The 25,528-nt window shown below is 49.0% G+C and overlaps 2 protein-coding genes across 10 annotated transcripts in view; one reads left to right on the forward strand and one right to left on the reverse strand.

Annotated features, from left to right (window-relative positions):
• CBL (Cbl proto-oncogene) overlaps window positions 1–20,694 on the forward strand; it is a 42,913-nt gene extending 22,219 nt beyond the window's left edge. For 6 of the 7 annotated variants that reach the window (XM_044439466.1, XM_044439468.1, XM_044439467.1 and 3 more), the window contains exons 3-16: window positions 4,740–4,886; window positions 5,575–5,731; window positions 6,628–6,749; window positions 8,042–8,179; window positions 9,468–9,555; window positions 10,118–10,249; window positions 10,798–11,001; window positions 11,867–11,998; window positions 12,452–12,793; window positions 13,859–13,953; window positions 14,583–14,738; window positions 14,992–15,095; window positions 15,461–15,643; window positions 16,461–20,694. In XM_044439466.1, the coding sequence (XP_044295401.1) occupies window positions 4,740–4,886; window positions 5,575–5,731; window positions 6,628–6,749; window positions 8,042–8,179; window positions 9,468–9,555; window positions 10,118–10,249; window positions 10,798–11,001; window positions 11,867–11,998; window positions 12,452–12,793; window positions 13,859–13,953; window positions 14,583–14,738; window positions 14,992–15,095; window positions 15,461–15,643; window positions 16,461–16,744 (2,284 nt within the window). In that variant the 3' untranslated portion in view covers window positions 16,745–20,694. The remainder of the gene's footprint in view (window positions 1–4,739; window positions 4,887–5,574; window positions 5,732–6,627; window positions 6,750–8,041; window positions 8,180–9,467; window positions 9,556–10,117; window positions 10,250–10,797; window positions 11,002–11,866; window positions 11,999–12,451; window positions 12,794–13,858; window positions 13,954–14,582; window positions 14,739–14,991; window positions 15,096–15,460; window positions 15,644–16,460) is intronic. The other variant, XM_044439469.1, reaches the window with a different exon arrangement.
• Window positions 20,695–23,937: 3,243 nt separating this feature from the next.
• The window catches only part of MCAM (melanoma cell adhesion molecule), a 34,461-nt gene continuing 32,870 nt past the window's right edge, over window positions 23,938–25,528 (reverse strand). For all 3 annotated transcript variants that reach the window (XM_044439632.1, XM_044439633.1, XM_044439631.1), the window contains one exon: window positions 23,938–25,424. In XM_044439632.1, coding sequence (XP_044295567.1) covers window positions 25,395–25,424 — 30 coding nt within the window. In that variant the 3' untranslated portion in view covers window positions 23,938–25,394. The remainder of the gene's footprint in view (window positions 25,425–25,528) is intronic.

Below are 25,528 nucleotides of genomic sequence, written 5' to 3' on the forward strand. Positions count from 1 at the left end.
CAGATGCTTATTGGGGCAAAGAAAGGCACAGTGGGTTAAAATGCGACTCTGAGTTGTGCAAGACAGACGGTTTTTCACAGTGGAAGAATGCATTTATCCAGCAAACAGGAAACCGGAAAGGAGCAGCCTATTGCAGGTCAGAGGGGAATAGCAGCAGAAAGTTGAACTAGGGGAGACGAGGTCCCGTTTAGGGGCTGCAGTGAAGGGTTTCATTGGGACTAGAAGTACTTCGTTGACCTCTTGACTTCCTGCAAGATAATACGGAACTAAAATAGTAATGAACCGAGAAAGGAAGTAGCATAACTCTACTGCAGAGCAGGGGGAGAGAGAACTGAGAACAGTATCTTTTTGGTTTCTTAATCTGTGTTCTCTGACCAAACTCCTTTGTCAGCAGGAAATATTAATATTTGCATTTTGTGAAACTAAGCATTATAAAAGGAGAGTGGAAAACATAGGAGCGATACCCTGCTTCACCCCACTTTTTAAATAACTGTGAAATTCAGTTTACCCAGCGGCTGAGGTGAACCACTGCCCTTCCTGACCACTTAGCAGTGTTTAAAGCAGCCCATCCTCATAGGCCGGCCAGTCCCATTTTTTTGGTCACTGCTTTGGGATTTTCAGTGCAGTGGCCTTTTCAAGAAGTATTAGCCTCTCCCATTTCTTTCTTTGCTCTCAATGATGTCATCACATGGCGAAATCTGATTGGCTGCATAAAGTCATGGCATGAACCCTGATTGGCTGGAATTACCTATGTGATTAGTCCCAGAGACTGCAGTTAGAAGGGAGAGAATGGCATCAAAGTGATAGCAAAAGGGGATTCAATTTCAACAAACAGGACTTGAGGAAGAGTTAACTGTTTCAGGAAAGATTTCTGCCCTGCTCAAGTGTCACTGCCAAGATGTTACGGTTGTGGTTGTTGATACAGGTTCATTTGTCCACTCTTTTCTTTCTAGAAACACAGAATGACCACTAAAGTCCAACTCGTTTATTAATGTGACACAATTTAATACTGCAAAATGCGATTACCATGTTTCTTGGAGTGACAGTTGGATTAAGTTACATGGTAGAAAAGGTAGCATAAACCCCAAAAACTTAAATTAATGGTTGAAAACAATGTATACTAAACTTGATGAGAACTCTGCTTGGTGATTATTAGAATGTAAGGATGAAAGTCTTTGCCCAAAGGTCTCACAAAACATTAGCTGAAGTAGAGATTAGAGGTTGATTGGAGATTAGCAGCCAGGTAATGGGGAAAGGAGTTGGGTGGATCAGTAGGAGGAGAAGTGCCTTAGCAAGCAACAGAGAGCATGACCCCAGCAGGTACTGAAGCAAATGCTGAAGATGGATGCTGAAGGGCGCCAGTGCACGTTTGCCCGGGAGGCTGCAAGGTTGGCCACAGGCACCTTGGTGGCTCCAGCAGCAATTCCAGGCTGCATCTAGAAAATGTCTCGAAGGCTCTTCCCCCTGTTTGTTCATGCAGTTGCTTATCAAAGAAGTGATTGGATGATCACCCTTTTCTATACATGGTGATGCTTCCCTTGAAGGAGCAGGTTTGTAGTGTGGAGGGCGTCCTTGAGAAGTCCTTGAGAAGACAGGGTTCCAGCTTGTGCAAAATGCAGTAGCTGGATCAATAACCGGGGCCCAGAAATTTTAAGCATGTAACACCGATTCCAGCCCACTTGCGCTGACTGCCTGTATGCTTCTGAGCCAAATTCAGTGTGCTTGTTTTAACCTGTAGCTTTATACCGCTTTGTACCTCAATACCTGTTAGGACTTCTCTCCCTTCCTAAACCTGCCTGGAACTACTCCCAGCATCCAGGCCTTCCTGCAAAGCCTCCCTCCTGGGGAGGTGTGGATGATGGCATCAAGAGAGAGAGACAACTCTGCTATCCTTTTGGTGCCAGGTTAAAAATGCCCCCTCTCCTGACGCCTGTCCTGGGATAGAGGTGTGAAGGGCTTTAGGTCAGCTACCCTTTCTTTTCTTCTAGCAGGTCTAATAGCGCTGGCATTGTTTTAGTGGCTCAAATGATTATAAATTGTGTTTTAAAGTGGAGCTTGAAATTTCAGCTGGTTTTTGGATTTCACTGCATTGCATATACTGTTGCTAACTGCCCAGAGAGCTTTGGCTGCTGGGTGGCATAGAAATGGAATAAACCATCACCATTACCAGCAGCTCTTATCCTTGTTCATTGCCAGGTGTACTCTGTCTGTCTGGGTGTTCGTGTTCCCTTTTGTCAGTATGTTCATGCCATGCTTGCCAGCCACAGGCTCATACGATCATTGTGTGGTATTTTAGCTTTCCCTCGGGCCTGTGTATGCTGTAATTTTATGTCCTCGTTTATACTTGCAAATAACATTTACATTTCTGCTGCTTAAGCACCTGAAAGCAACTGCTAAAAAGTGAGCTTGGTTAATCGTGTTGCTGAGTTGTACTTACCTTGGTTTCTTGGAGGAAAAACCCATTCTGCCCTTATTTAGGCCTTAAGGAAGCCACCAGTGAGTTAAAAATTCATGACTTCAAAAAGTTAATGCCAGCAGGTTAACACATCAGGAAGGCATAGATTTGTTTGATGTCTAACCCAGGATTATGAATAAGCAAGCCAAAACATGGCAGGGATTTCCAGGTGGAATGTAAATAAAATAAATGCATAAAACAGAAATGGTTGGGTTGCATGACTCTTTGTTTTATGCTCTGCTTGTTTGTAAGTCTTGAAGGCGGGGGGGGGGGGAGAGAGAGAGATTTTAATAAATATTTATAGTAGGTACTAGGAACCATAATTAAGGCAAACAGTATCAAGTGCTGATTTTCTTGAGAAAACAGGTATGGCTTGTTACATTCTTTCAGTGATATGTTTTTCAATACAGTATGTGAACACAGTTTGCACTGCCTTTGTAAAGTTGTTTCATTGTTGCGAAATTTATGAATACCTTCCTGTTGTGATCAGTCAGCAGAACCGTCCACATGCTTAGAGAAGCCTAGAAGAGAAAAAGCTCACTGAGTTTTTCTTTGGTGCAGTTAACTTATTCAAGTGGCGTATTTGCAGGTCGAATCTGTTTGCAAGGAGCAATTGCAACAGGGCATCACAGGTTTGGGGTATTTTCAAACAAGTAAAAGGCATATTAGAACATTACCAAAGAAGGGATGCTGCGTTGTGTTGATGTAAGTTTTTCCCTTCTGTGTTGTGGTTCCTTTTTGTTTGTGGCATCATCAGAGAAAGCGGTCCTAAGGAAATAATAAGATTTGAGGGGCACTGGCGTTGTTACGTTTCCTTTGTATCCCACTTGTATTCCTCTTGCAGGGGACCCAAGGTAGCTTTACATGGTCCTCTTCCTTTCCATTTTAATCTCACAACAAGGTAGGTTAGGCTGAGAGTGAGTGATTGGGCTTGTCCAGAGTCACCCGGTGAACTGAATGGGGACCAGAGCCTGGACCTCACGAGTTCCTGTAATGAACCGCTAGGCCACACTTTAGAAGTTCAACAGTAAGACTGAATAATTTGCTTCCCTTTGCTTCTCTTCTCTCTCCTGCAAGAATCTTCTACAAGAAGATCTGGAACAAACGTGTGCCTGTAAAACAAGCTTGTGCCATCCTAGCAGCTCTTGTAGCATTATTGAGTGTATTCATATCATGTGGTTTTTAAGCTCTGGTTTTGTGAATTGTGCAGGCAGCTTTGATGTTAGGGTGATATAGAAAAGCAATAAAGAAACACAGAGCAGTGTTTTTAGTTGACCCTGCCTCAATTCTAGATGCGGAGAAAGATAACCAAAGAGTTAATGTCTTGTGATTGAAAGAGCTCTATTTAGTATTGGAGATTAAGCAGATGGGGACCCCCCCTCCCCCCGGCTGCTGCCCTAAAATTCAGTAATAGACACAAGACAGTCCTGGTTTCCTCATTGCTGTTGCTAAATCTATCAATGGGAAGACAGTGTGGGCCTCTGCTGCCCACTTTGAGTCTTAAATTCTTGCTTTTCTTGTTTTAAAAAATATGATCTATGCACTTTTCAGTGACCGTCATAGTCTTGGGAACGTGAAAGTGCCTACACAGAAGGCCCCAGCTGTGGATCTCTGTAAGGAACTCATGCATTTAGCTACCAGGACAAAAATACAGAAATAAGTATTAACTTCTTGCAAAGGAACCAGCTTGAAATGTGGTCAGGCCTTGCTGGTTTGAGAGCAAGACGCATTGTGGGTTATGCATGCACTTGTCCTGTCAACCCATTCGCTTTCCTGTTGATGCTTTAGCCAGGCCTTTCCCCTCACCCCAGATGCCCTCATCTTTCCTTACACCTGTTTTAAATTCGACAAAAAGAAGGGGCCACCTTTTCTCTTGTGAAATCCTGAACTCTGTATTTCCCTTACTTCACTAGATCCGGGTTAATGGAAAATGATGTACTGGATTTTCCTTATTAAGTAAGGTCAGATTACAAATGAGATGCAAACCTCTTTGAATCTGGTGTTACAGTGTCAAAAGGTAAACAGTTATGAAAGAGAGCATTGAAGTAGGCCTTGTGAGCTCGAGGTTAATCATAGATGTCCAGTATGAGTTGGGGTGAGTTTTAAATCTTTCCATTGCATATCTCGAAGTGTATGATATTGTAAGGTGAAGTTAAATTAGAGCATATAGCAACACATGTACCACTATTAGGAAAAAATGATCCAAAATAGGATTTTTCCAGCTTCATTCCTTGCTCCCTCTGTCTCCTTGTTTCAAGGCAGGTTTATTTTTGTGTCCTTGCAGGCGGAACCTTACAAAATTGTCCCTGATCTTCAGCCATATGTTAGCAGAACTGAAAGGTATTTTTCCAAGTGGACTCTTCCAAGGAGACACATTCCGGATCACAAAGGCAGATGCAGCAGAATTCTGGAGAAAAGCTTTTGGAGAAAAGTAAGTATGCTTTCCAAAACATGCTCCTTTCTTCTAGGGTTCCAGCAAATAGTCAGGTGTTTCCTGCCTTCCTCCCAATTCTGTAGATCACTGCACTTGTGATCTTTTTGTATCCACTTTATTCAAAAGAGGAATTAATCTGTGTCTCTGCTTCAGCGAGCTAGACTGTTACAACTATATGTGCTTGTCCCTGAAATTTAGCTGGGTTGGAGGCCAGATTCATAGCTTCTTTTCTAACGGAGCTTCCACTGATGAAGCACACCCACAGGTACTTGGTAAATGCCAGTGGTTAAGCTGTTTACTTGCAGCCCTGCCTTATAAATGGTTTCCTTTCTTTACCTCCAGCAATTGACTTAGCACAAGCCTAATATCCAGAAGCAGCTAATTAAGCACAAGATACCTTGTTTAGACAAAGACTGTGACACCTCCTTTTATCTTGCTGATTCACTGATACAAGGTCGGGTGTTTCAGCAGCCAGCTTAATTTGTTACAAGAACAGATTCAAAATTGGAACTGAAGCTGTTTGGTTGCACTTCAGTGTGAATCATTTCTCTTAAGTCATTCTTGCTTATGTGCACTTATGTTCTTTCCTTCCTTTGTGGCTGTGAAATTCGACACATATATTGAATACTAATGACACTGTGGTAGAAGATAGTTTTTCTCAGGACTGCTTTTCCTCCCCTGCTAGGACTATTGTTCCATGGAAGACCTTCCGTCAGTCCCTACATGAAGTGCATCCCATCAGTTCAGGCCTGGAGGCGATGGCGTTGAAATCAACTATTGACTTGACGTGCAATGATTACATTTCCGTGTTTGAATTTGACATCTTTACCAGGCTTTTTCAGGTAAGGATAAAAAGGGGACACTAATTTCACACTGTTACAGCTTCACTACTGACCTTATTTTCCCAAGCGCTTTAGCTTCTCATGCATTAAATCTGTTTCTGTATTTTAATTATTTGTGTTGCTGCTAGGTTTCATCTTGGTTTTCATTTTTACATTATACTGTGTTTTTTTGATATTTTAAACTTACATTGTCTCCTATGGTTTCAATTACTGTGAACCATTTAGAATGCTTCAACTACTGGGTGATAAAGAAACCGAATAAACAAACATGTAACTCATTCTATAGTAAAGCCAGGTCAGTATCATCAGCTTTCATTTAAGTGTTTTGTGCTTGCTCAGCCCGTAAATGTTTCTCCTCTGTTTCTCCAGACTGGTGACACTAATCTGGTGGCCTTCCACTGCCACTTTAGAACTCCAAGAACAATACAATTTAAGTGCTGATATGAGGACAATTGCTTCTTGGATCAGCTTTGCCAGAGAAGTGCCATAAACTAGTGGACCTTACTCTGTCCCCAAAGGTTTGCGATTCGCTGAGATTCTTAACTGAGTCGCAAACTTGTTTTGAGAAGGTCAAAACTCCCGGTTTCTGACCAGAAAATGAGAACCCTTTGTGCAGGGCTGCTAATGTCAAAATGGGAGCATGATTGTACTGCTTAGCTTGCCTAGCAGAATGCTGTGAAATTGTGTGCTGGATTTGTAAATCCTGTGCAGACTTATTTGAAAGTAAACACCACTGAACTTGGACTTGCTTCGTAGTAACCCTGCATGGGAAATACAGAGGATTTAGCCTTACATAAAATGCGTTATTCTTGCATCAGGGTGGAGGGGTCATGCTAAGAAGGCAAATCTTCCTGCTAGAGATTATCGCTTACATTTTGATGCTCTTTTTTCTTCAGCCTTGGTCATCTTTGTTGAGGAACTGGAATAGCCTTGCAGTCACCCACCCCGGTTACATGGCATTCCTGACCTATGACGAGGTAAAAGCACGGCTTCAGAAGTTCATTCACAAACCTGGCAGGTGGGTACCTCGAGGCAGCATCTCTTTCTGGCTCTTCCGAGCTGTGTGGGAAAAAGTTGGGTGTAACTCAGAACCGTTGGGAGTCCGTTTGGCATCAGCCGCCTGAGATGTCCACTTAAGGGAAGCACATAGGGGCGTATGAGCCCACGTTACTGAGCCCAGTATTGATGGTGCCAACTAGAAGCAGGTTTTTAGCTTCAAGCAAGATGCCTTCCTAGTCCCACTGTGGATGGTGCTACCTGTGGAGGGCTGAACTCTCCACAGGTAGGACAACCCTCCAAGCAAGCATGCTACCACTGGGCTGTGGGGTTTTGCCAGGAGCCTTGAACCCGTTGGTACTCATGAGTGTCAGGTGGCTGGGCAGCAGAAAACGTGCTTAGAAAGTGCTGAAGTAGGGTACCTACAGCATTTTGCTGCGTAGCCCCAGAACTGCATTTTGATTAATGTTTGGCTCAGCTTTGTTGCTTTCATAACAGCTGGAGGCTAAAATCTGGCTTTGCCAAGCCTGCGTTTACAGAATGCATACCTTCCAAAAATACGAATGTTCACTCTTTTAGTCCATATGGGGAAAGGTTTGGGTGGGCGCTTTCAGTATATGCACACCAAAATGTGCACTTCCCTGTTTTTGAAGAAGGGGAAGTTAATTGCACTTGAAAATGGGAACATGGTAACTCCAGCCTTAAGCTGGAGCTCCCTGGCTCTTGCAGAGCTCAAATGTCAATTATTTTGTCTCATTAGTAGCATGTTGCTAGTTGTGGGAGCTTGTTAAGGTAGCTTGCTTTTTACTCCATTTACATTTGGTCAGCAAACCTTACCTCAGCTTTTCATACTGCAAAGTGGGTTTGACTGCAGAGGAGGGATTGTGTGAAAAGTGTTATTCTAGACAATGCCCCCCCAGGCCCCCCCCAAAAAAACCCCCTTCAGAAGTGATGTTCCCTCCAGTCCTAGAACTCTTTCTAGGAATGGTGCTTTCCATCACCAAAGAGCTGAAGTCTTGAAAGCACCTTTACAATCTTAAGTCAACCTGCATCATCAAAGGGGTGAAGAGAATCCCTGGAAGTGATGGATATGGCTCAATGTAATGTTGAGACAAGTTGTCAGCCTTTCAGATCCTTTCTGCCTGGGTGAAAGTTCTCATTTAGATCTGCAGATGAAACTGATGGTAGAAAACATAAGAGGGAAAAGGGAGATTTTCAGCAATTCAGTCTTTTTTTAAAAAAAATCTCTTTTACCTGTAGGCAATTTGGCTAGCAATCTTTTCAGTGAAGTCTGTGTGTTCCTTTTGTTTTCAGTTATATTTTCCGTTTGAGCTGCACGCGACTCGGCCAGTGGGCCATTGGCTATGTCACTGCAGATGGAAACATTCTCCAGACGATCCCCCACAACAAGCCCCTCTTTCAAGCCCTGATCGATGGCTTTAGGGAAGGCTTGTAAGTAACCTCTCAGCACAGCGTGTCGTGACTCTGGCTTGCTTTAGTTAGGGAGTCTGTAAGGGGATGCCCTTCAGGTGCAGGTTTTAGGTCATGCTTCCTGATCCTTCTGTCACTGGAAGGCAGAAGAGAATAGACCCATGGATGCTGCTGCATCCCCGGGGGCATTGTCGTTCTTCTGCGCTCTCAAGGTATGACATCCCTGGCTGGGTCTTCATAGGTATTCGTCATTCCATGGGCCATGTAACTTAAACATATACTGAACCATCGTATTAGATTATGAGATGGAGTCCTAATTTGAGACCTGCCTTGCAGTTAGACTCAGTGTGTCCTTTTGGCTTTCAGGCTCCATGGTCTGCCAGACCACAGTCAGGGACACTGTGCTGCACAAATGGGTACACCGTATCCTGCAGTTCGGTTCAGGTGTTGCAGGAAGATCCTGAAGCCAAGAGACAGCCATTCTTCAGTATATTCCTTTTAGCAGCTAGGGAAACCACCGAGCAAGCTTTACTGCAGGCCTTCTGGGTCAGGCAGGTGCTGCGCTTTGAGAGAGCTTGTTTTTGCAGTCAAACGTTGCTTCCCTCCCAGCAGCCAGGCCTTTCTCAGCTAAGGCACTGTGCTGGGTTGTTCTCCCATGCGTTTGCCTGTCATGCCTGAAGCCCCGACAGAGACAGCACCTCACGAGGAGGTCTTGTGCTTGGGACCCTGTATCCAAAAGCCAACCCTGCAACCTAGCTTGGGGGTGGCTGAGCAGATAGCTGCACCTCCCCCTGATTCCCTGCCCATTGAGCAAACACCCGAGCCCACATCAAAGCAAGAGACCCCCCGAGGGAAAAGACACCACAAGTTCTACTCAGGAGTCAGAGCAGGCTGTCCCTCCTCCCACTGACGCTGGACTTCTTGAACACTATGCAGGAGACACAGGGGGCATGATAGACTTCTCTCTAGCAACTAGTTGCAGAATTCTAAGAAGATATGAGGAAAGGCAGGCCTTGTTACGTCAGAGGGAAGAATCAGAGGGAAGAAAGGTGTGACCAGGAGAGCTAGTCCCACGTGGGCTCGGGGAGAGATGCCACTAGAGGATTAACATCTGCATTCCAAAGACCTCAACAGAAGAGCTTATCTATAGAGTCATAAATCTTGTAGACAAGTAGCAATAAAGGATTTTAGTTTTATTGCTCGTGAACGTGTGGGTTGTTTACATGTTGAGTATCACCTCGACATTGCCTCTGCTATAGCTGGTAGAGGTTTCCTTTTCTTCTGAGCAATTTTCTGTTCTGCTGTGTAGTTATTTATATCCTGATGGAAGGAATCAGAACCCTGACCTGACCGGATTGTGTGAACCCACCCCACAGGATCACATTAAAGTCACACAGGTGAGCAGGAACTGCTGGCATGTCCTCTCTTTTCTGCCTGCCTCTTGGCCTGCAGCATCACCAAGACCCTCTGAAGCCCTGTTTTGGTCTTGTAAATTCAGTCCGGGTAATGCAGAGCTTGGGTTTGGGGAGAAAGGGTGTAGAGATTCCGCCTCCACCTGGGCTAATCGAGAACAGGCTTCAGAGCAGAGAAGCTGCAGTGGTTTCTTCTAACAGTGGTGTTTCTTCCCTCCCTGAGGATTACAGTTTGGAACCTTTGTGCTGGGGGTGTTTCTTGGCTAATGACTGTGCTGATTTCATTATGGTGCTCTCAGGACTTCCCTCTTCTTAGAGGGGGAATTTAGGTGGTCCTCAATGGATTCTTTTGCTTTTACACAAGCCTTAAAAAATGTGAGTTTCCGGCATTAAAGCTGATCTTTTAAAAACTACCCAGGGGGCAGTTTTGGCTGTAGTAAAGGATGAAAATACTCTCTCATATTTTCAGGATTCGCTGCCTGGCAGATATTTTAAGGGGAGGCATAAACGGACCCCGTGACTTGTTCTCCTTTCCTTTCACTCTTAGGAACAGTACGAGCTGTACTGCGAGATGGGCTCCACCTTCCAGCTCTGCAAAATCTGTGCAGAAAACGATAAGGACGTGAAGATAGAGCCCTGCGGCCACCTCATGTGCACCTCCTGCCTCACTTCATGGCAGGTACGGCCTTTGCTTCCCTGCAGAGCAGGATGCGGGGCGCCCTGGCCCTCCCGCGCTGGTGCCGTCGAGCCCGCCCCCATTCAGGCTGCTTGTTGGTGCTTGCAGCGTCCCAGAGTGGCAGCTGGCGCGTTTACAGGTATTTGGGGCACCCCTGCTGCACCTCATCTGCCATCCGAGCAAGGAGTTGTCCCCAGGCAGTTAGATTTTGCAGCCTGCCGCGAGCGAGCTGTGCAGTCACGCTGGGGAGGTGTTGAGCCTTCCAGTACAGGTCTTGGAAAGGGAACAAACCGTAGCTATTGCCTCCTTGTAAATTTGGGACTGGTTACCTGGCAGAGATGAAAGGGAAAAATGTGATCGACCGTCACGTGTACTTCTTTGCTTTTCCTCTTTCTCCTCTTTGTGCGCTTGTGCTTTCTTTCTATTAATGTGTCAAGCCATAATTCTACGGAGCATGTTGTAATTGTGTGGTGATGAGCTCCTCTCCTCTCCTCTCCACTGGGCACCCCGGCGTTCTTCTAACTAGTCTCCCTCCCTGCATTTTCCTGCAGGAATCAGAAGGGCAGGGTTGTCCGTTCTGCCGATGCGAAATCAAAGGCACGGAGCCCATCGTGGTGGACCCCTTCGATCCCAGAGGTGGGGGAGGGTTGCTGCGGCAAGGTGCCGAGGGAGCCCCCTCTCCCAACTACGACGACGACGACGACGAGAGAGCAGACGAGTCGCTCTTCATGATGAAAGAGCTGGCGGGCGCGAAGGTAATCTCCCTGTGCATCACACCTGGGCTCAACGGTCCCAGGGTTCCCCAGTGGTCTCCCACCCAGGCACCGACCCGTCCCGGGGATGCTGCGCCTCAGCGGGGTCGTTGCTTCGTGTGCCCTCAGGCCATGCACTGCGCATGCTTGACGTTCCCCTGGCAATGGGGCTGGGTGACTCGTAGGCCAGGATGTCTGGAGGGTGGCAAGTCACCCACCCGTGCCTCGCACTTTCTGGCTGCATCCAGATGTCCACACCAGCTTGATTGGATCGAATTAGCACCGTAAAGCGCATATGCATGTGTATAACAATATAAACAAACTTGTCCTTCGTGTTCTTTGTGGTCTGAAAAGTCATCTGTAAAAAATGAGCAGGTGTTCGTTGGCCTCCACTAAATACTGCCGTGTGGGTTGAGTTAGGACCTGGCCCTCATTAAGGTGACTCTGTAATTGAGTGTGCACATTAGCACTGAAGAGTGGCGTTTGGGCCTTCTTGCTGTCTGCTTTGTTGGGAGAAGATCAGTGCTTTCTATGATGACCTTGTCTTGCGCAGACCACCTGTGAGTTTTCTGCCCGACTGCTGGGTCCTCGGCAGGCTCAAGGCACTCAAAACGGCAGGGCCAGCCACCCAGTGGCTTTTAAAAACAGTTCGTGCAGGACCAGTGCCAGTGAATCTGCCCACCAGGCCGCTTGGTCTTGGAGCATGTCCTTCGGGGGCAAACTGCCAGGCCTGTTGGAAGCTTGAGGCCTGTATGTGCACTCACTTCACAGGCGTAGATTCTTAAGCATTGCTAATGAAAGGCGGTGGGAAGGGGCTTACATTGGGTTAAAGGGGTTTTAAGAGGGGTTTCATTTCGCCTCCGTGCAGGTAGAGCGCCCTCCTTCCCCATTTTCGATGGCTCCGCAGGCGTCGCTCCCCCCGGTGCCCCCCCGACTAGACCTTCTGCAGCAGCGAGTGTCCAACCCACCTGGGGCCTCAAGCCCAGGGACTACCTCCAAGGTACACAAGCGTGCACTGTCGCACACTCCCCCTCCGCCCCCCCCACCCGCACAGCGATGAAAATGGGGAAAACTGCCGTTGTCCAAGGAGATTCCAGTTTGCCTGGGAATCCTCTGTCCTCCGCTCTTTTGCTGATGAACCCTTTCTTCATTTATACACAGAGGTGTTTGTACAGGGACATGATACCAAACCTCAGCCTGGGCTAAACATCCAGGCATTATCTGGCTGAGGGTGGCTTGTCGGCCAGGTCGCCCCTTACGAGGGGAGGTGCCTCACTCAGTCACGTTTGCTCAGTCGCGTTTGACTGCCCCGCACCGGGCCTCGGATGCTCTCTTTCTGAGCTTTCCCTGTCTCGAATAGAACTTCAGCCCCGGCATCAAGTGTTGTCGGGCCAGGGCTCTGATTCTGGGGCCAGATGCGGCTTCGAAGGTGTGCCATTGTCTTGTCTTGCAGGCTACTCCTAGTTCCCTTCACAAAGACAAGCCTTTGCCAATCCCGCCAACACATCGAGATCTTCCGCCGCCCCCGCCTCCGGACAGGCCGCCTTCCATCGTGACCGAGCATCGACCTCAGAGACGGCCCCTGCCCTGCACCCCAGGAGATTGCCCCTCCAGGGACAAGCTGCCTTCCGTGCCCTGTAACCGCCAGGGGGAGCTCTGGGCAGCACGGCCGATTCCTAAAACGCCAGCTGCAGCTCCTGGTTCTAGCGGCGAACCTTGGCCGGGCCGGGAGCTGACAAATCGGCACTCGCTCCCCTTCTCGCTCACTTCCCCTCTGAGCCTGGACACCGCCGTGGTGAGTGTGCCTCACACCAACACCCTTCCCTTCCTTGTACACACACGTACTTGTTTGTAATTCGTTAAGCGGTAACAGTTCTTTTTATAGATAATGACCAGTTCCCAGGGTAAACAGCCCAGAAATTGGCATGGCCTTGGGGGAACAAGCGCCCTGCCTGTTCACACCGCCCCTTTTTAAAACACCCCAGGAATGCCCTGCTCCAAACCCAGCACTCTGGTTTCAGGCATCACCAAGCAGAGGTGGCAGGCAGCTATTCCAGTTCCTCAGTTGTTTATCCCCGGAACTGGGCATTAGGGCAACGCTTCTCCCTTTGACCTAGTGAGACCTGGAGGAGATGCAGTTGCCCGGGACCTGGGTCCCACACTCAACAGGCTCTTCTTCCCTCTCTGTGGGGGAGGGAGTGTATTCCCCCCCCCCCGCAGATAGGCAATATAATGTGTGGTGGTTCTGGCCGCAGATGCTAATATGTGTGATCTGACCCGCTCAGAACTGGCGCATACTCATGTCCCACATGGTGCTGCTGCCATGCACATTTGCCCTCTGCACAGACACAGAGGGGGCCGTGAATTGATTGGCCTGTCGGATTTCACATCAAACGGCTTGATCCACGGGATGAAACTCCTGTAAATCGGGGGCATTAGAATTCTTGAAGGGGAGGCTGGTTAGAAAGGGTAATTTCGCATTGCCTTCTCCCGGACACCCACGTCCACCCTTTCTGGCAGCTGCCGCCAGAGGCCGTGCACAACACCCCTGTGGCCGGTGTTGCTACTGACGGCATTTGAACCCTGAGCCGGCAGTTCTGAGCAGGATCCGCTGCATATCGGCTCAGTTGTATTTTTCCTCCAAGCACATTTCCCAGGGGATGCTCTTCGGAGAGCGCAGAACAAATGTGCTTGATGCCAGTCAGTTCTTCTTGCTGACATCCAGTTTCTTGAACTGGGCAAGCAGTAATGCTTCGAAACCCCTTCTTACAAGATGATGATCAATACGGACTTCGTGAGGGTGTTTTTTCTCTTTCTCAAACTGTTTCCCAGCAGCAGCGTTTGTCATGTTTCCTTGCAGAACCAGCCCGGTGGAGTCCCAACTGTCTTGGACAGTGAGCACTCTAAGATAAAGCCTTCCTCTTCTGCCAACGCCATCTATTCCCTTGCTGTAAGGTATGTGCTTCTGTGGTCAGCGGGCTTGCTGACAGACATTGTCAGAATGGCAGCTGGCGTAGGCTGGACTCACACCATTATTCCACAGTGGCTGCATTTCTCTGGGTCGTTTCCTGTTTGCTTGCTAGCTTGAGCATGCCTTTCCTTTGCATCGGACGGTGACTCTCGCTCAGATGCTAAACTGCACGGATCGCGATGGATTATTTAGATCGGCCTGCTTCTGTTGGGCGGGATTGCTGCATTCACGTCTTTTGATGTGGAAAATCTGCTTTGAGTGATTTTACTTCAGAAAACCCATTAAAAGTGCTGGGAGCCCCCAGAAGCACCACCTGACAAACTATCTGAATGCGGTGTTGTGGAGGGGGGGAGGCACCAAGGGCTCCTGAAAGGCAGATCTCATCGAAGATTAAAGTGCATCCCACCCGCTGCTTCCGGGTGAATGTGGGCACCTGCTCCAAATGCAAAGGCGGTGCAGAAGATGCTGCGCAGCATCCCCCCGATCTGATGCCCAAATTGAAAGCCTATGTAGCCCCTTGTTTCAAGGCTGGCGGCTTCTGGTAGCTCTTTCGACTTCCCTGGATTTTCCTGCTTGACTGTGAGCCTTTGCTTTCTCCTTTCTGACATGCCAGGCCAACGCTTGCGCCAAAGCTGCTACCGGGAGAACACTCTGAAAACGATGAAGACACGGAGTACATGTCTCCGTCTTCCCTGCCCCTCGTGCCGCCTGGCCCCGTTGGACAAAAGCCCGAGGCCAAGTTGCCCTTGGAAGTGAGCCAGAGTTCACGGTGAGGCAACCCACCAGTTCAGGGCAAGGGGGTTATTCTGGCAGGATGGTCGCCGCTCTCGTGGTGCTTCTGAGGGGGGTATGTTTCTGTGGTCGAGGGGGAACATGCTCGCTCACACCCAGCCTCAGCAACCCGTGGATTGTCCTGATATGTGCACTGGGTCTTTCGCCTGGGAAGTCCTTTACCTGCTGCTGCTGCTGTCAGAGCCAGCCCAGTTCCTGCCTAGAACGCTCCTTCCTTTCTCTTTGCGCAGCGTGTTGGAGTGTGACCAAGACCTGGACGGGTGCACCTATGAAGCAATGTTCAACATCCACACGCAAGCAGTGCCTGCCACTTCTGAGGGTGCCAGCATTCCTGGTAAGTTTCCTGCGGAGAGGAATGGCCATTGACAAACTGCGGTTAATCTTCCTGCCAAGCCTTTCCTTTGACTGATGGGATTCCTGCTCCAGGTGGAAGGAAGAAGCCATGGTGTCAGTCGAGAACTCTGAACAGGAGAAGTCCGGGAGGAGGGGGGGGATTCCCAGCTGCTTCCAGAGGTGCGAGATTTGGGAAACCTCGGCTGGCCTGCTGCTTGCTGTCCGGGGCACCGCCAATTCCTGTGCCACTGCCTCCAGTCTGGGGCTTTGTCTGTTGGTGTTCCCCTTTGAAACGCCTCCCCTTTGAATATGTCTGCAGGAAGCAGGGCTGGCGGTAACGGTGTGCTCCTTTTCATTGGTTTTAAGATGGGGGTGATGTAGCTGCGGCCAGCATCACCAATGGACCCGAGGAGTCAGAGAACGAGGAGGACGGCTACGATGTGCCCAGGCCAGCCGTCCACAATGCCACGGCACGCCGCACGCTGTCCGACATCTCCAACGCGACCTCTGCCTTCAGCCGTGCCTCTCTGGACGGGGATGTCCTAGCAGGTGCCTGTTCTTGCCTCCTCACAGTGCGGCATTCGCAAAGCGCAAGCCTGGTGGTGGCTGCCTCTTTTCATGGCCGTCTGGAGCCTCCAGTGGCAGAGGCAGTGTGGCTGTGTATGCCAGTGCTGGGGAGCATGGGCGGAAGGGTGTGCTTGTGCCCTGCTGGTGGATCTCTCGTGGATCTCTCATGTGAGCCTGGATGGGCCTGGCTCAGTGGCTCTCCTGTAGGAGCCAGCCCTGTCTTTTTCGCGGCCTGCAAACAGCAGGCAGGGATGGGTAGCGTGGTTAACTAGCTCCTCTCTGCATTTTCCTGAAAGGAAATCGGGAATTTTCACCTGGCAGTCCTGCCGGTCAAATTCCTGGTCTGAACAAGTAAGTCCCTAGCCTTTTGTGCCCGGCTCGCTCGCACACGTTCTTTGTTGCTGTTAAGCCAGGTGAGGAATGGGCAGACAGAGCGGCTTTGAGCTGTTCCTTTTCTGGCGCCTGCCGTACATTTCTCACAAGTCCCGTAGTATGCAAGAAGCTTCTGCTGGGCACAAGTGTGCTGGATATGATGTGGCCTCATCTGAAAGGGTAGCCATCTTGGCCCCTTCGTGTCAGGGGAGACGGACGGTGGATTTCGGTGGCCGAGTAGAATGTCTCTCATGAGCAGTTGCAGATCTTCCGACAAACTTGCACTGATTTCATTTCTAACTATGGAATACTGTTGCAAAGTTATGGACCTGATGTCTTCTAAAAAAAGGCCCTGTTGGATTTCCATCTGTTTTTTAAGAAAAGGTTGCCCTTTCCCCCCAGATCACGTGGTTCTTTCTTCTTCCAGCTCTCTCGGATGGCTCCCAGGTTCCCGAGAGGCCACCAAAGCCTCTGCCGCGGAGGATTAACTCTGAACGGAAAGCGGGTGGCTGCCTTCAAGGTGGCGGAGCGGGGCCAGTCTCAGCTGCCCCTCTGCAGCTCTCCAGCGAGATCGAGAGCCTCATGAGCCAGGGCTACTCATATCAGGACATCCAGAAAGCGCTCGTGATCGCCCATAACAATATCGACATGGCCAAAAATATTCTCCGAGAGTTCGTCTCCATCTCCTCCCCTGCCCACGTGGCCACATAGCACACTCCCGGCCCTGCCTGGGACACCCCTGCGCATCAACCTGCCTGGGCGGTCTCCTGCCCAGCTCCTGCCTAGAGGAGATAGCGGGCTCCTTGAGAGACCTTCCTGTGCAGCCAGGCCTGCCTCTGCAGAAAATCGGTCATCAGGGTTTTATGCAACTCCAGGTTTCAGAGTGAGCGGGACGGAATGGAGCGGATGAGCGTGTCCCTGACGGTCTGTGTGACTTCTCGGCATCCTCTTCTTTGCTCCCCCTGCCCCGCACTTTCTACTTAGGGAGAACTGATGTATGGCTTTTGAAAGATGGCTCGGTGGGTTCCACTGCTGGCGAGCAAGGCGGGGAGGGCTGGGGCGTTTGTCTTTTGCTGTGAATTCAGACGGGATGCCGGTGTGTTGAACGGCATCTCCGCATCGCTCATGGTGTGCCCTCCCGTGGTTCAGGGTACTAGATTTGGGCTCCTTTGCTGCTGTACGTTCTGGCTCAGGCTTTTGGACCCCTTGCTGCTGGGTGCAGGTTCCTGGCTAAGGGAGAGGTTTGGATCGCATCCCTTCTGCTCCGACCTCCTCTCCCTTTCTCTCCCAAATCTGTTTGCTCCCCTCTTGTGTGTGCAATCACATCCAGCTCTTTTACGCTGTGGGTCAAGCCGCTTCCCTCGCACGCTGGCATCGCTTGCCACACACTGGATTCCAAGGCACGGCAGATGCTGGACTTCTCGGCTGTGCTGGGGGTGGTCAGACGCCGTTCAGATTTCTGGCCCTGCGTTTCTGTGATCCAGACTGTCGTGGAAGGGAGCAGCTCTGCCTGCACTCCCGACACAGTTGCTGGTCAACATGCTCTGTTGTCCTGGTGTGCAACTAGACACTGTGTGTCCATCACATCCAAGCCGCTGTCTCACTGGAGAGCTGCCTGCAGATGGGAGCTTAACTCGCACATTTCTATAAGGAAGTGTTCATGGAAACCTTTTACCAGCTCAGCAGTAAAAATAGAGCAACGTTCTGCAGGGCTGTTGTGAAATGATAAAGTTGAGGATTTTTGTCTCTCCCTCCTCATGCATCAGGAAAACAAACACACACGCATACACACACACAGATCCTTTGCCAGTCAGAAGAAACTGTGTATGGGGGGAAAGAAAGAGGTCAGCGTTGCTTTTGAAAGATGCTGATTTAACAATGTCCTTGTTTACATTTTAAGCGCGCAGGGTTTGTGGCAGTTGGATGTGAGTTCCAGGAAGAAATGCATTTGGGTTTTGACTGCCACAGTCCTGCCTAACGGGCAGCCGGCGGCTTTTCTTCCGAGGACACGTCCCCCTTTCCATTCACCTTCCAGGCTTTCACAGCCGTCTGCACAATTACAGCATTAACCGTGACATGGAGATTTGTATCACGAACTGTGTTGCATGTTTGGTCTTCCCTGGAGTTGCCCTTTTAAACAGTACCAGTCCCTCTGCTCTTAACTAAGGATATGAAGACTTTTCACCAGAGGATGGGGCTCAAGGGGGAGCGACTGGGCTTATCCAAGCATACATTTTTCTCTAAATCTTCAGCTTTACCTGTACTCAAGCGCTTGGATCCCTGGGAAAGAACAGCAGCGTGCCAGAGACATTACCTGTCTGCACAGGTACCCTTGTTGACATCCTGTTGGCCCGGCTTTTCAGTGCCAGCAGTGCTGCTTGCACGAGGGACTGCGAAGGCCTGAAGACCATGGGGGACGTTGGCGGCAAGGGGGTAGCGGCAGAGGCACAGGCTTGGCCAGCTGGGGCCCTTGTCTGTGTTCCTGCTGCTGAGAGAAGGCCGTCTGCTTGAGCCCAACCCCTCCAGGCGTCCACGGGTCCAGACAGTGGCCAAGTCGGTCTGGTATTGCTGCTTTCATGAGAAACACTGTGAAGATGCTTAATCTAGCGGGTCTCAGCCAGAATGTATTTCACAGTTCCAGGAGGTGCTGGCGGCATTTAGGAACAGGGGAAGGAAGGTGCTCTGCTCTCTCAAGAGCAACTGCGAGGCAGGCGGCTGTAGCCAGGCAGCTCCTCCAACGTCAGGTGGCCCGTGGAGGACGGTGGGTGCCTCTAGTTGATACGCTGCCCCAAGGAGGCCACGAACTCCGTGCCGGCTCGGTGACCAGCCCGCCGAGGATTGCTTCTTTGCGAAGCCGGCTTTCCCACTCAGCCGGAAGTGCTGTCGGGATCGCCCTGGGGAATTTGGCAGCCTGCCTGAAAGGCCCGCCAGCTCAAGACAGCCCCCCGCCCCGCCCCGCCCTGCACAAGGCGGCAGCAGCAGCGGCGGCGGTGGCAGCCTGCCTCTGCAGATGAGCCGTGTGCAGGATGCTCCAGACACCCCGGCAGTGCCGCGTGGGGCCTGTGGGGACCATTCCGCCGTGTTCCGTACACAAGGGTGAGCTTTGTAGCATGTGTAGCTGACAGGACCCTTCTGCATGTGTCCTTTTTTATCTACTTGTGTCTTAAATTGAAATGAGGAAATGTTTTTAAGTGGCTCTTCTGTCCTCGAACCACGTGAATGTCTTCGTCTGCAAGCACGGGAGGCAGAGCGAGAACGCTTCCGGGAGTGCTCCCTTGCTGCTTTTGAAGTTTGACCTTAACGCATTTTTCTCTGTGTCTCTTAATCTGGAAAGGTTGACTTGTTTTATGTAAACGCCAAACGTATAGTGCCTTTTGTTAGGGGAGGTGCTGTATCTCCAAGCTTGAATCGGAAGAAGAGGCAGATTTGAAACTTGACGGGAAAGCCATGAAGTTGCTCCGTATGTCCAGCAGCTTGGAAGGAGACGTGTCGCCCCGTAGCTCGCATGGGGGTATGTAGCAGTGTGGCCCCAGCGAGCTCTCCGGCCCTCGCCCTCTTACTAACCGTGAGTTGTCAGTGTCGCTTTCTACCCTCAGCTTTGACTTGAAGGCACTGCGACTCCGATGCAGGATTTTAATGCAGCCAGGTGGTCACAGAGGCCATCGGCCCTGCCCGCCCCCAGGGCACCCTGTCCCAAGCAACCCGTTCAGACGCAGTGAACAAACGATGCACAAACATGGCATAAGACGGGAAGCAGAATACAGCTGAACCCCCAGGCCCCTGTGGGATCCATCTAGTGCCAGGTTTCCTGCCATCTCATGTTCCTCGGCCTGCAAGTGCCATGGGCATCAGTCCACCAGGAGTTCTGGTGCAGCGTGCTCTTGCGAGTCCCTTTAACGTCCTCGCTGTGTGGGTGCACCGCTGCGCAAGGAGCTTCCGGGGGATTTTGCTCGGTGCCCGCTCAGCTTTCGGAGAGAGGTCCCCTCTCGTCACAGCCGCTGCCTCCTCAGTACATACAGCTGTAAACTGTATTACACAGTTTACAACTGCATTTGGGGAATTAGTGTGTGGTGTTACGAATGCCATTTCCTTGCAGCCACTTTCGGAGCAGGGTAGTTTGCCGTGGGGAGCTATTTTAGCCCCCGCCATGAAGAACTGCTGTTCTTGTGACTAAAATGGCAAAGAGCCCAGGGGTGGGGGATATGAAGACTGAAATGCTAAACCTTATAAGTTACCTTTGGGTGGGAACGAGGGGTTAATGAGTAGCTTTATTTCTCCTGAACGTCGAGAAACAATATCAGTGTTGAAAATTTCACTGACTATTTTAAAGGTTATAATAATGTCATTAATATAAAATATATTAGCAGTATTTAATCCTTCAAGACCTGTAAAGAGTAAGAACAGAAGGTAAATATTCTTACAGAATAGCCGAGCTTTAAGGTTCATTTGGTCTAAAGTCCTCATTTTGTTCTGCAAAAGCATTGTTAATGTTTTAGAGATTATACTAATGTTATTTATTTTTTACTTTTTGTTCTTGTAAGCTGCCCACTCAAGAGCTTGTGGGGACAGGGTGGGAGGGTTTGGGGTATTTCATGTGTGTCAGCAAAAGGAAAAACAAAAACAAAGTTTTATTTTTAAATAAATTTCTTTGTTGTAGCACATTGCTTGTGTTGTGTCCATTGCAGCTCCCGCAAAGCTGGGCTTCCTTTTCCTGGGGAGGGCAGAGCTGGCAGCCCAGACCCGTGGTGGCACGAAGCTGACCCTTCCTCCGTCGGCTCTTTGGCTCGCATCCCTCGCAAGTTGCACCGCTGCCTCTTGAGGGTTTTCCTTGTTTACCGAGTATTTGTTTAAGGTCGGTTGTACGAGAGGTGCAGCAGTCTGGGGGACGCTTGGTTACGACAGCCCCGACACCTCCCTGTGGCCCTGCAAAAGCTCCCGCTAGTCCTAGCTAGTGTAACAAAGCGGCGAGTGATGGGCATTGTGTTCCCTTCTCTGACCTGTGCTAACAGAGCCGGATGCTTGTGGGCATAACGGAGGAAGGCACCCTTCTGGATTGGGAGCGAATCGCTTCTGGGCCTTGTGACTGAGACCAGTGTGGTGTCTTTTCTTTCCAGTTTGATGAAATTAATCCTAATCATTATGTGGCCTGTCGTCAGCACAGCGACACTTCAGCCTCCTGTGTCAATGGACTGCTTGACAAGGAGCAGCTGGTAGCATTCGTCACTGTGGTCGTCCGCGGGATTTGTTGATGATCTCATGTGCCAAATACCCCGTTAACTCCGGTTTCCTCTGCGTATTTAAAAGGGAGGCATTCCTCTTCCTGGTACTGTTTGTGGTTGCAGTTTGCCGCCTCCGTGGAATGCCGTGCTATCAATCACAGCTTGTTCTTCAGTAGAAGAATGAAGGAAATGCAGGGCCAAGTCCTCACGTACGTGTGTTTGTGTGTGTGTGGATGCAGGAGAGTTGCGGCACTGCTACCCCGTTGGAGATCGCAAGCTGTGTCTAACATGCCAGTTTCTACCCATTCATCAAAAGTTGCAAGATCACTCATGCTGTTCTTGGAAGGCAGCTTTGTAATCTCTCAGATCTACACTCTGTCTAACCTTGCCTTTCAGCAAGTCTCACAAAGATGTCACAGCCTGCCTTCAGCTCCAGTGGCTTACCCCGAGCAAGCACAGAAATGCATAATTCTTAGCATTATCTTTTGCTTCAGCCTCTTCCAAGGATATTAGGACCTGGAGCAATTGTTCGTAACAACTCAAATGACTCTTTCTGTGCTCTCTGCCCAGTGGTGTTTACCAGAGGACTGTTCTTGTCATCACCCGTTACAGCTTTTGTCAAACTGTTCAACAGAGCTGCAAATTTTCATGCAAACACATTCCCAGAGTTCTGAAGCTCATTGCCTCTGGCCTCATCCGACTCCTGCTTCTTTAACAAAGCTGAACATCTCAGTCAGCAGTCTTTGGGCACTTTTATTCTGGTATGCTCCACTTGATCTGGCATATGAAGTCTTAATCTGTGTTTGTCTAATGCTTCATACACATGAAGTACACAGAATCCACAAAACCTTTTCAAGATAAGCCTTGAAGGTGTCATGAAACACTATTTACTGCACTTCCACAAGCTGATATGGCTTCTCTAGCAGGTGTGCCTTCGTGAGGTCCAACCAATGACCGAGTCGACACCAGCAAGAATTGCTCTCACGGAGGGATCCATGTTCCAGAGAGACTTACTTTCCCTTCACAGATGTGCAGCCTGGTGACAAAATTGCCTCCCCCCCTCCCCGGGCGCATGGTGCCACATCTGAAGCTGGCGAGTGTGGATGGCTGGTTTACAGACCACCCCAAACCCCTAGATCAAGCCATGGACTTTGTCCACCCTTGCTGTGAGCATGAACATCACAACACACTGTGAGAGAAAGTCCGTAACTAGATAGCATGCAGAGGGGGAAAGTACTTTCTGCGGTGGTGGAAATACACCCGCGCTCTGCATCTGCCAGATAGAGGAGGTGGGGCAGCACCGGGCGTTCATGAAGGTGCTTATGGGCAAAAGCGCCCACAAGTTCGAGAGCAGGTGGACCTGCCATTGCGGCTTTTATCACCCCGTCACCACCAGTCTGCTATGTCTAGCAGCTGGAACTCGGGAAAAGTTTCCAGAATCTGACCTGATGGTCTTTTTCTCAGTTACAAGACCTGGCCAGTTTACCAAGGTGCCTGATCTGCCATGGAAGAGTATCATCTTTTTTCCAGCACATGTGGCTTGTGGGGAGTCAACAGCAGGCGAGGCAAGAGCCTCAATCCAATGCACCCATGCACAGTAGAGTCAGAAATCCCCCAGAGGATTTCTGTTCTCTGGACTTTCTGCCTGCGATAAGCCATGTTGCATTTCCGTAGCAATTCCTTCCATTCCCCCAGTTTCCATTCCACCATTCAGGTAACGCACCTGCAGACAGGTAGCATGCGGTGCTGTTCAGCTACACAAAGAATAAGAAGTCTCGAGCCCTTTCGACTCATTTGCAGCAGCTTCAGGTGTGATGTGCACTTGTATCTAAGGCAGCAAGTTTTCCAGCCGAACCCTGTAATGCACAATTAATGTCTCTTGCCTGTAGCAAAGCTTGGCATTTCTCATTCTGAAATATTGCCATGTCCAGCTGGACTATGCTAACATTCTTGTCCCCGTCCCTTTTGCTCTCAGCTTCACCCACCAAAGGATTCAGGCCAGAGAATGCCTCCGAAATGTAATTTAAGCCTTGGACTGAAAAGAAGTTTTGCATCCCAAGGTAGACCAGGCCGTCTGTCAATACTCTGGGGATGTAAAGAACAGCTTTTCCTCATTGCCTTGTTTGGTGGCATGAAAAAATTACACATTATTATTTTCTTGGCTCTTCGTGTATTCTATAGTCATTACTCAAATATGCACTGATGGCTAAATGAAATTACACATCCGTAAATTCTTCGATTCAGGACAGAAGTTGTTTTATGCTAGCATTGAGGTATATTGATTTTTCAAAAGAGGGTAAAAACACCCATTTACTCCCACTCTTTTTTTTTTTTTTTTACTTAGCCTCGTGAGGCACAGTTCTATGCAAGTTCAGACCAAAAAAAAGGACTACAACTCTAAACTTCCAAAGGACAGTACCCTTAGCAACTGTTTTTAGCCATCTAAAATGGAACCCAAGTTATGCAATGCAGATTTAAGGTTACTGCTTTGCCAAACAATGTGTCATTTGGAAATGACACAGCTCAAGTTGCAACCACTTTGGAAAACTGCCAAAAGCACCTCTGGGGTGGATTCCCACAGAAAAATATAATGTTCAAGAAAAAAAGCCTAACAGATCGCATTTCCTGTGAAAAACCAATTGCTCCCGTACTTCATAATTGCCAAGTAAAGAGTCAATTCCTGAATACTTTTTTAGCTTTTAATTTTTCATATATATATATAATATATAAAAACCCTGCAACTCAGACACTCTTAAATTTACACACACATCAACAAAAATATATATAACAAAAGCTTTGTCTTGATAATTTTCTAGCTTACAAGTAAAGCACAAACAGTCCCTTCTCTCCCGTTTTTGGTTAACGAGTTTGTACTTTTAACCAGTAAAAAGAGCCCGTGTTCCTAAAGCAAAGTCTTAACCCTTTTGCTCACTCTCTGTGTTAAAGGCCATTCTCTGCTTTGAAAAGGGGAAACCAAACCCCTGAGAAAGAAAAATGCTTTATGTAAGCAGGTGCTTGCAACGCAATTTGGAGTAATGGCCCTTTATGAATGGGGTGGAGGATGATGAAAAGCATCTTTAAGCACTGGGCCACCGTGATGGAGAAGGCCCTGGACTTGAGGCTGGGAGACCCATTGGCAACTCCCCTTTGAAGGCTATCTGGCGCCCGGTCCTTCCCTTTTCCCCTGATGCTGCTGTTCCAGCATTAGCCTTCTTCCAGCTACTGGAAGCAAAAGAATTCCAGAGGAAAATGCAGAAATTGCCTGATTACAGGCAAGTTTCCCAGAGACTTGCGAATGTCTCAGCTAGATTAGGTTTACACAGGAACTACAGGAAGCAGTCTTTTGGTGGTGGAAGAGAATTGCCTAAATCCTTAGGTATAAACACAAGACTATACATTTTGTACAAGAGGCCTTATTTCTATTGTAACTTCTGAAGTGCAGACGCAATTTTTCGCTGCACAAAATGATCCTATGCCTTTGAGCAGTAAGCCCCATACTCTTTAGGGGAACTTACTTCCTCAGACTTCCATAAGCTGCTACCCTTGCATCCTTGAGGACTAGACCCTTGAGCAGTGCTTCCTCAAAACTTTTTCTGTGCAGAGCAGGAACAGAGCTGGGAAAACTGGTTGCAACAATCCTACAGCCCGGAATTGGTCTTCGTGGAAACCAAATGCTCGTTTAGCTAAGCTCCAATCCTGCTAATATAGGAGTTACAGTCCCGTTCAGCCTTAATGACAAAAAGAGCTGCTTTGCTCTCCCTTGGCCTGCTTGGCAAGCCCTTAAGTGGCTAGTCAAACAATGGGTGCATTTTTTCTCTAAAATGGGGCCCGAGAAAACACTACATGTACTGTGTAAAGCCCGGGTTTCCCTACCCAGTGGCTGGTTCACACAGAGGTCCAAAACGTTCCAAAAAGTCTTTCCTTTTTTGGCCTGCAAGAAGAGAGCGCTAGACTGCCTTGGCTAGTCTTGTCATCCTTCAAAGCCGTCGGGGTGAGCTGCAAAGTGTTCTTCACTGCGGTCTGGTGCATTCACTGCTGTGCGTTTGAAAGACTCTGGCCAGGGAGCAAGGGAAGAAGGCTTTCCGAAGGAACAGGAGGAATCTCAAAAGTAAATGTGTACAGCGCTCGCTCTTGCTCTGTCCTCAGTTTCTCAGATCGATGTATTTCTCTCCCTTTTAAGGCAGCAAAAGAAGCAGCGTTACTTTTTGATGTGAAGCCGCTGGGAAAGCAGCGATGCTGAGCGCTGCAGCCAGGTTCAAGTTTTGCTACTGCATTA

This window comes from Varanus komodoensis, unplaced genomic scaffold (assembly GCF_004798865.1).
Source record: "Varanus komodoensis strain SLA01 unplaced genomic scaffold, ASM479886v1 scaffold35, whole genome shotgun sequence".
Taxonomy (NCBI): domain Eukaryota; kingdom Metazoa; phylum Chordata; class Lepidosauria; order Squamata; family Varanidae; genus Varanus; species Varanus komodoensis.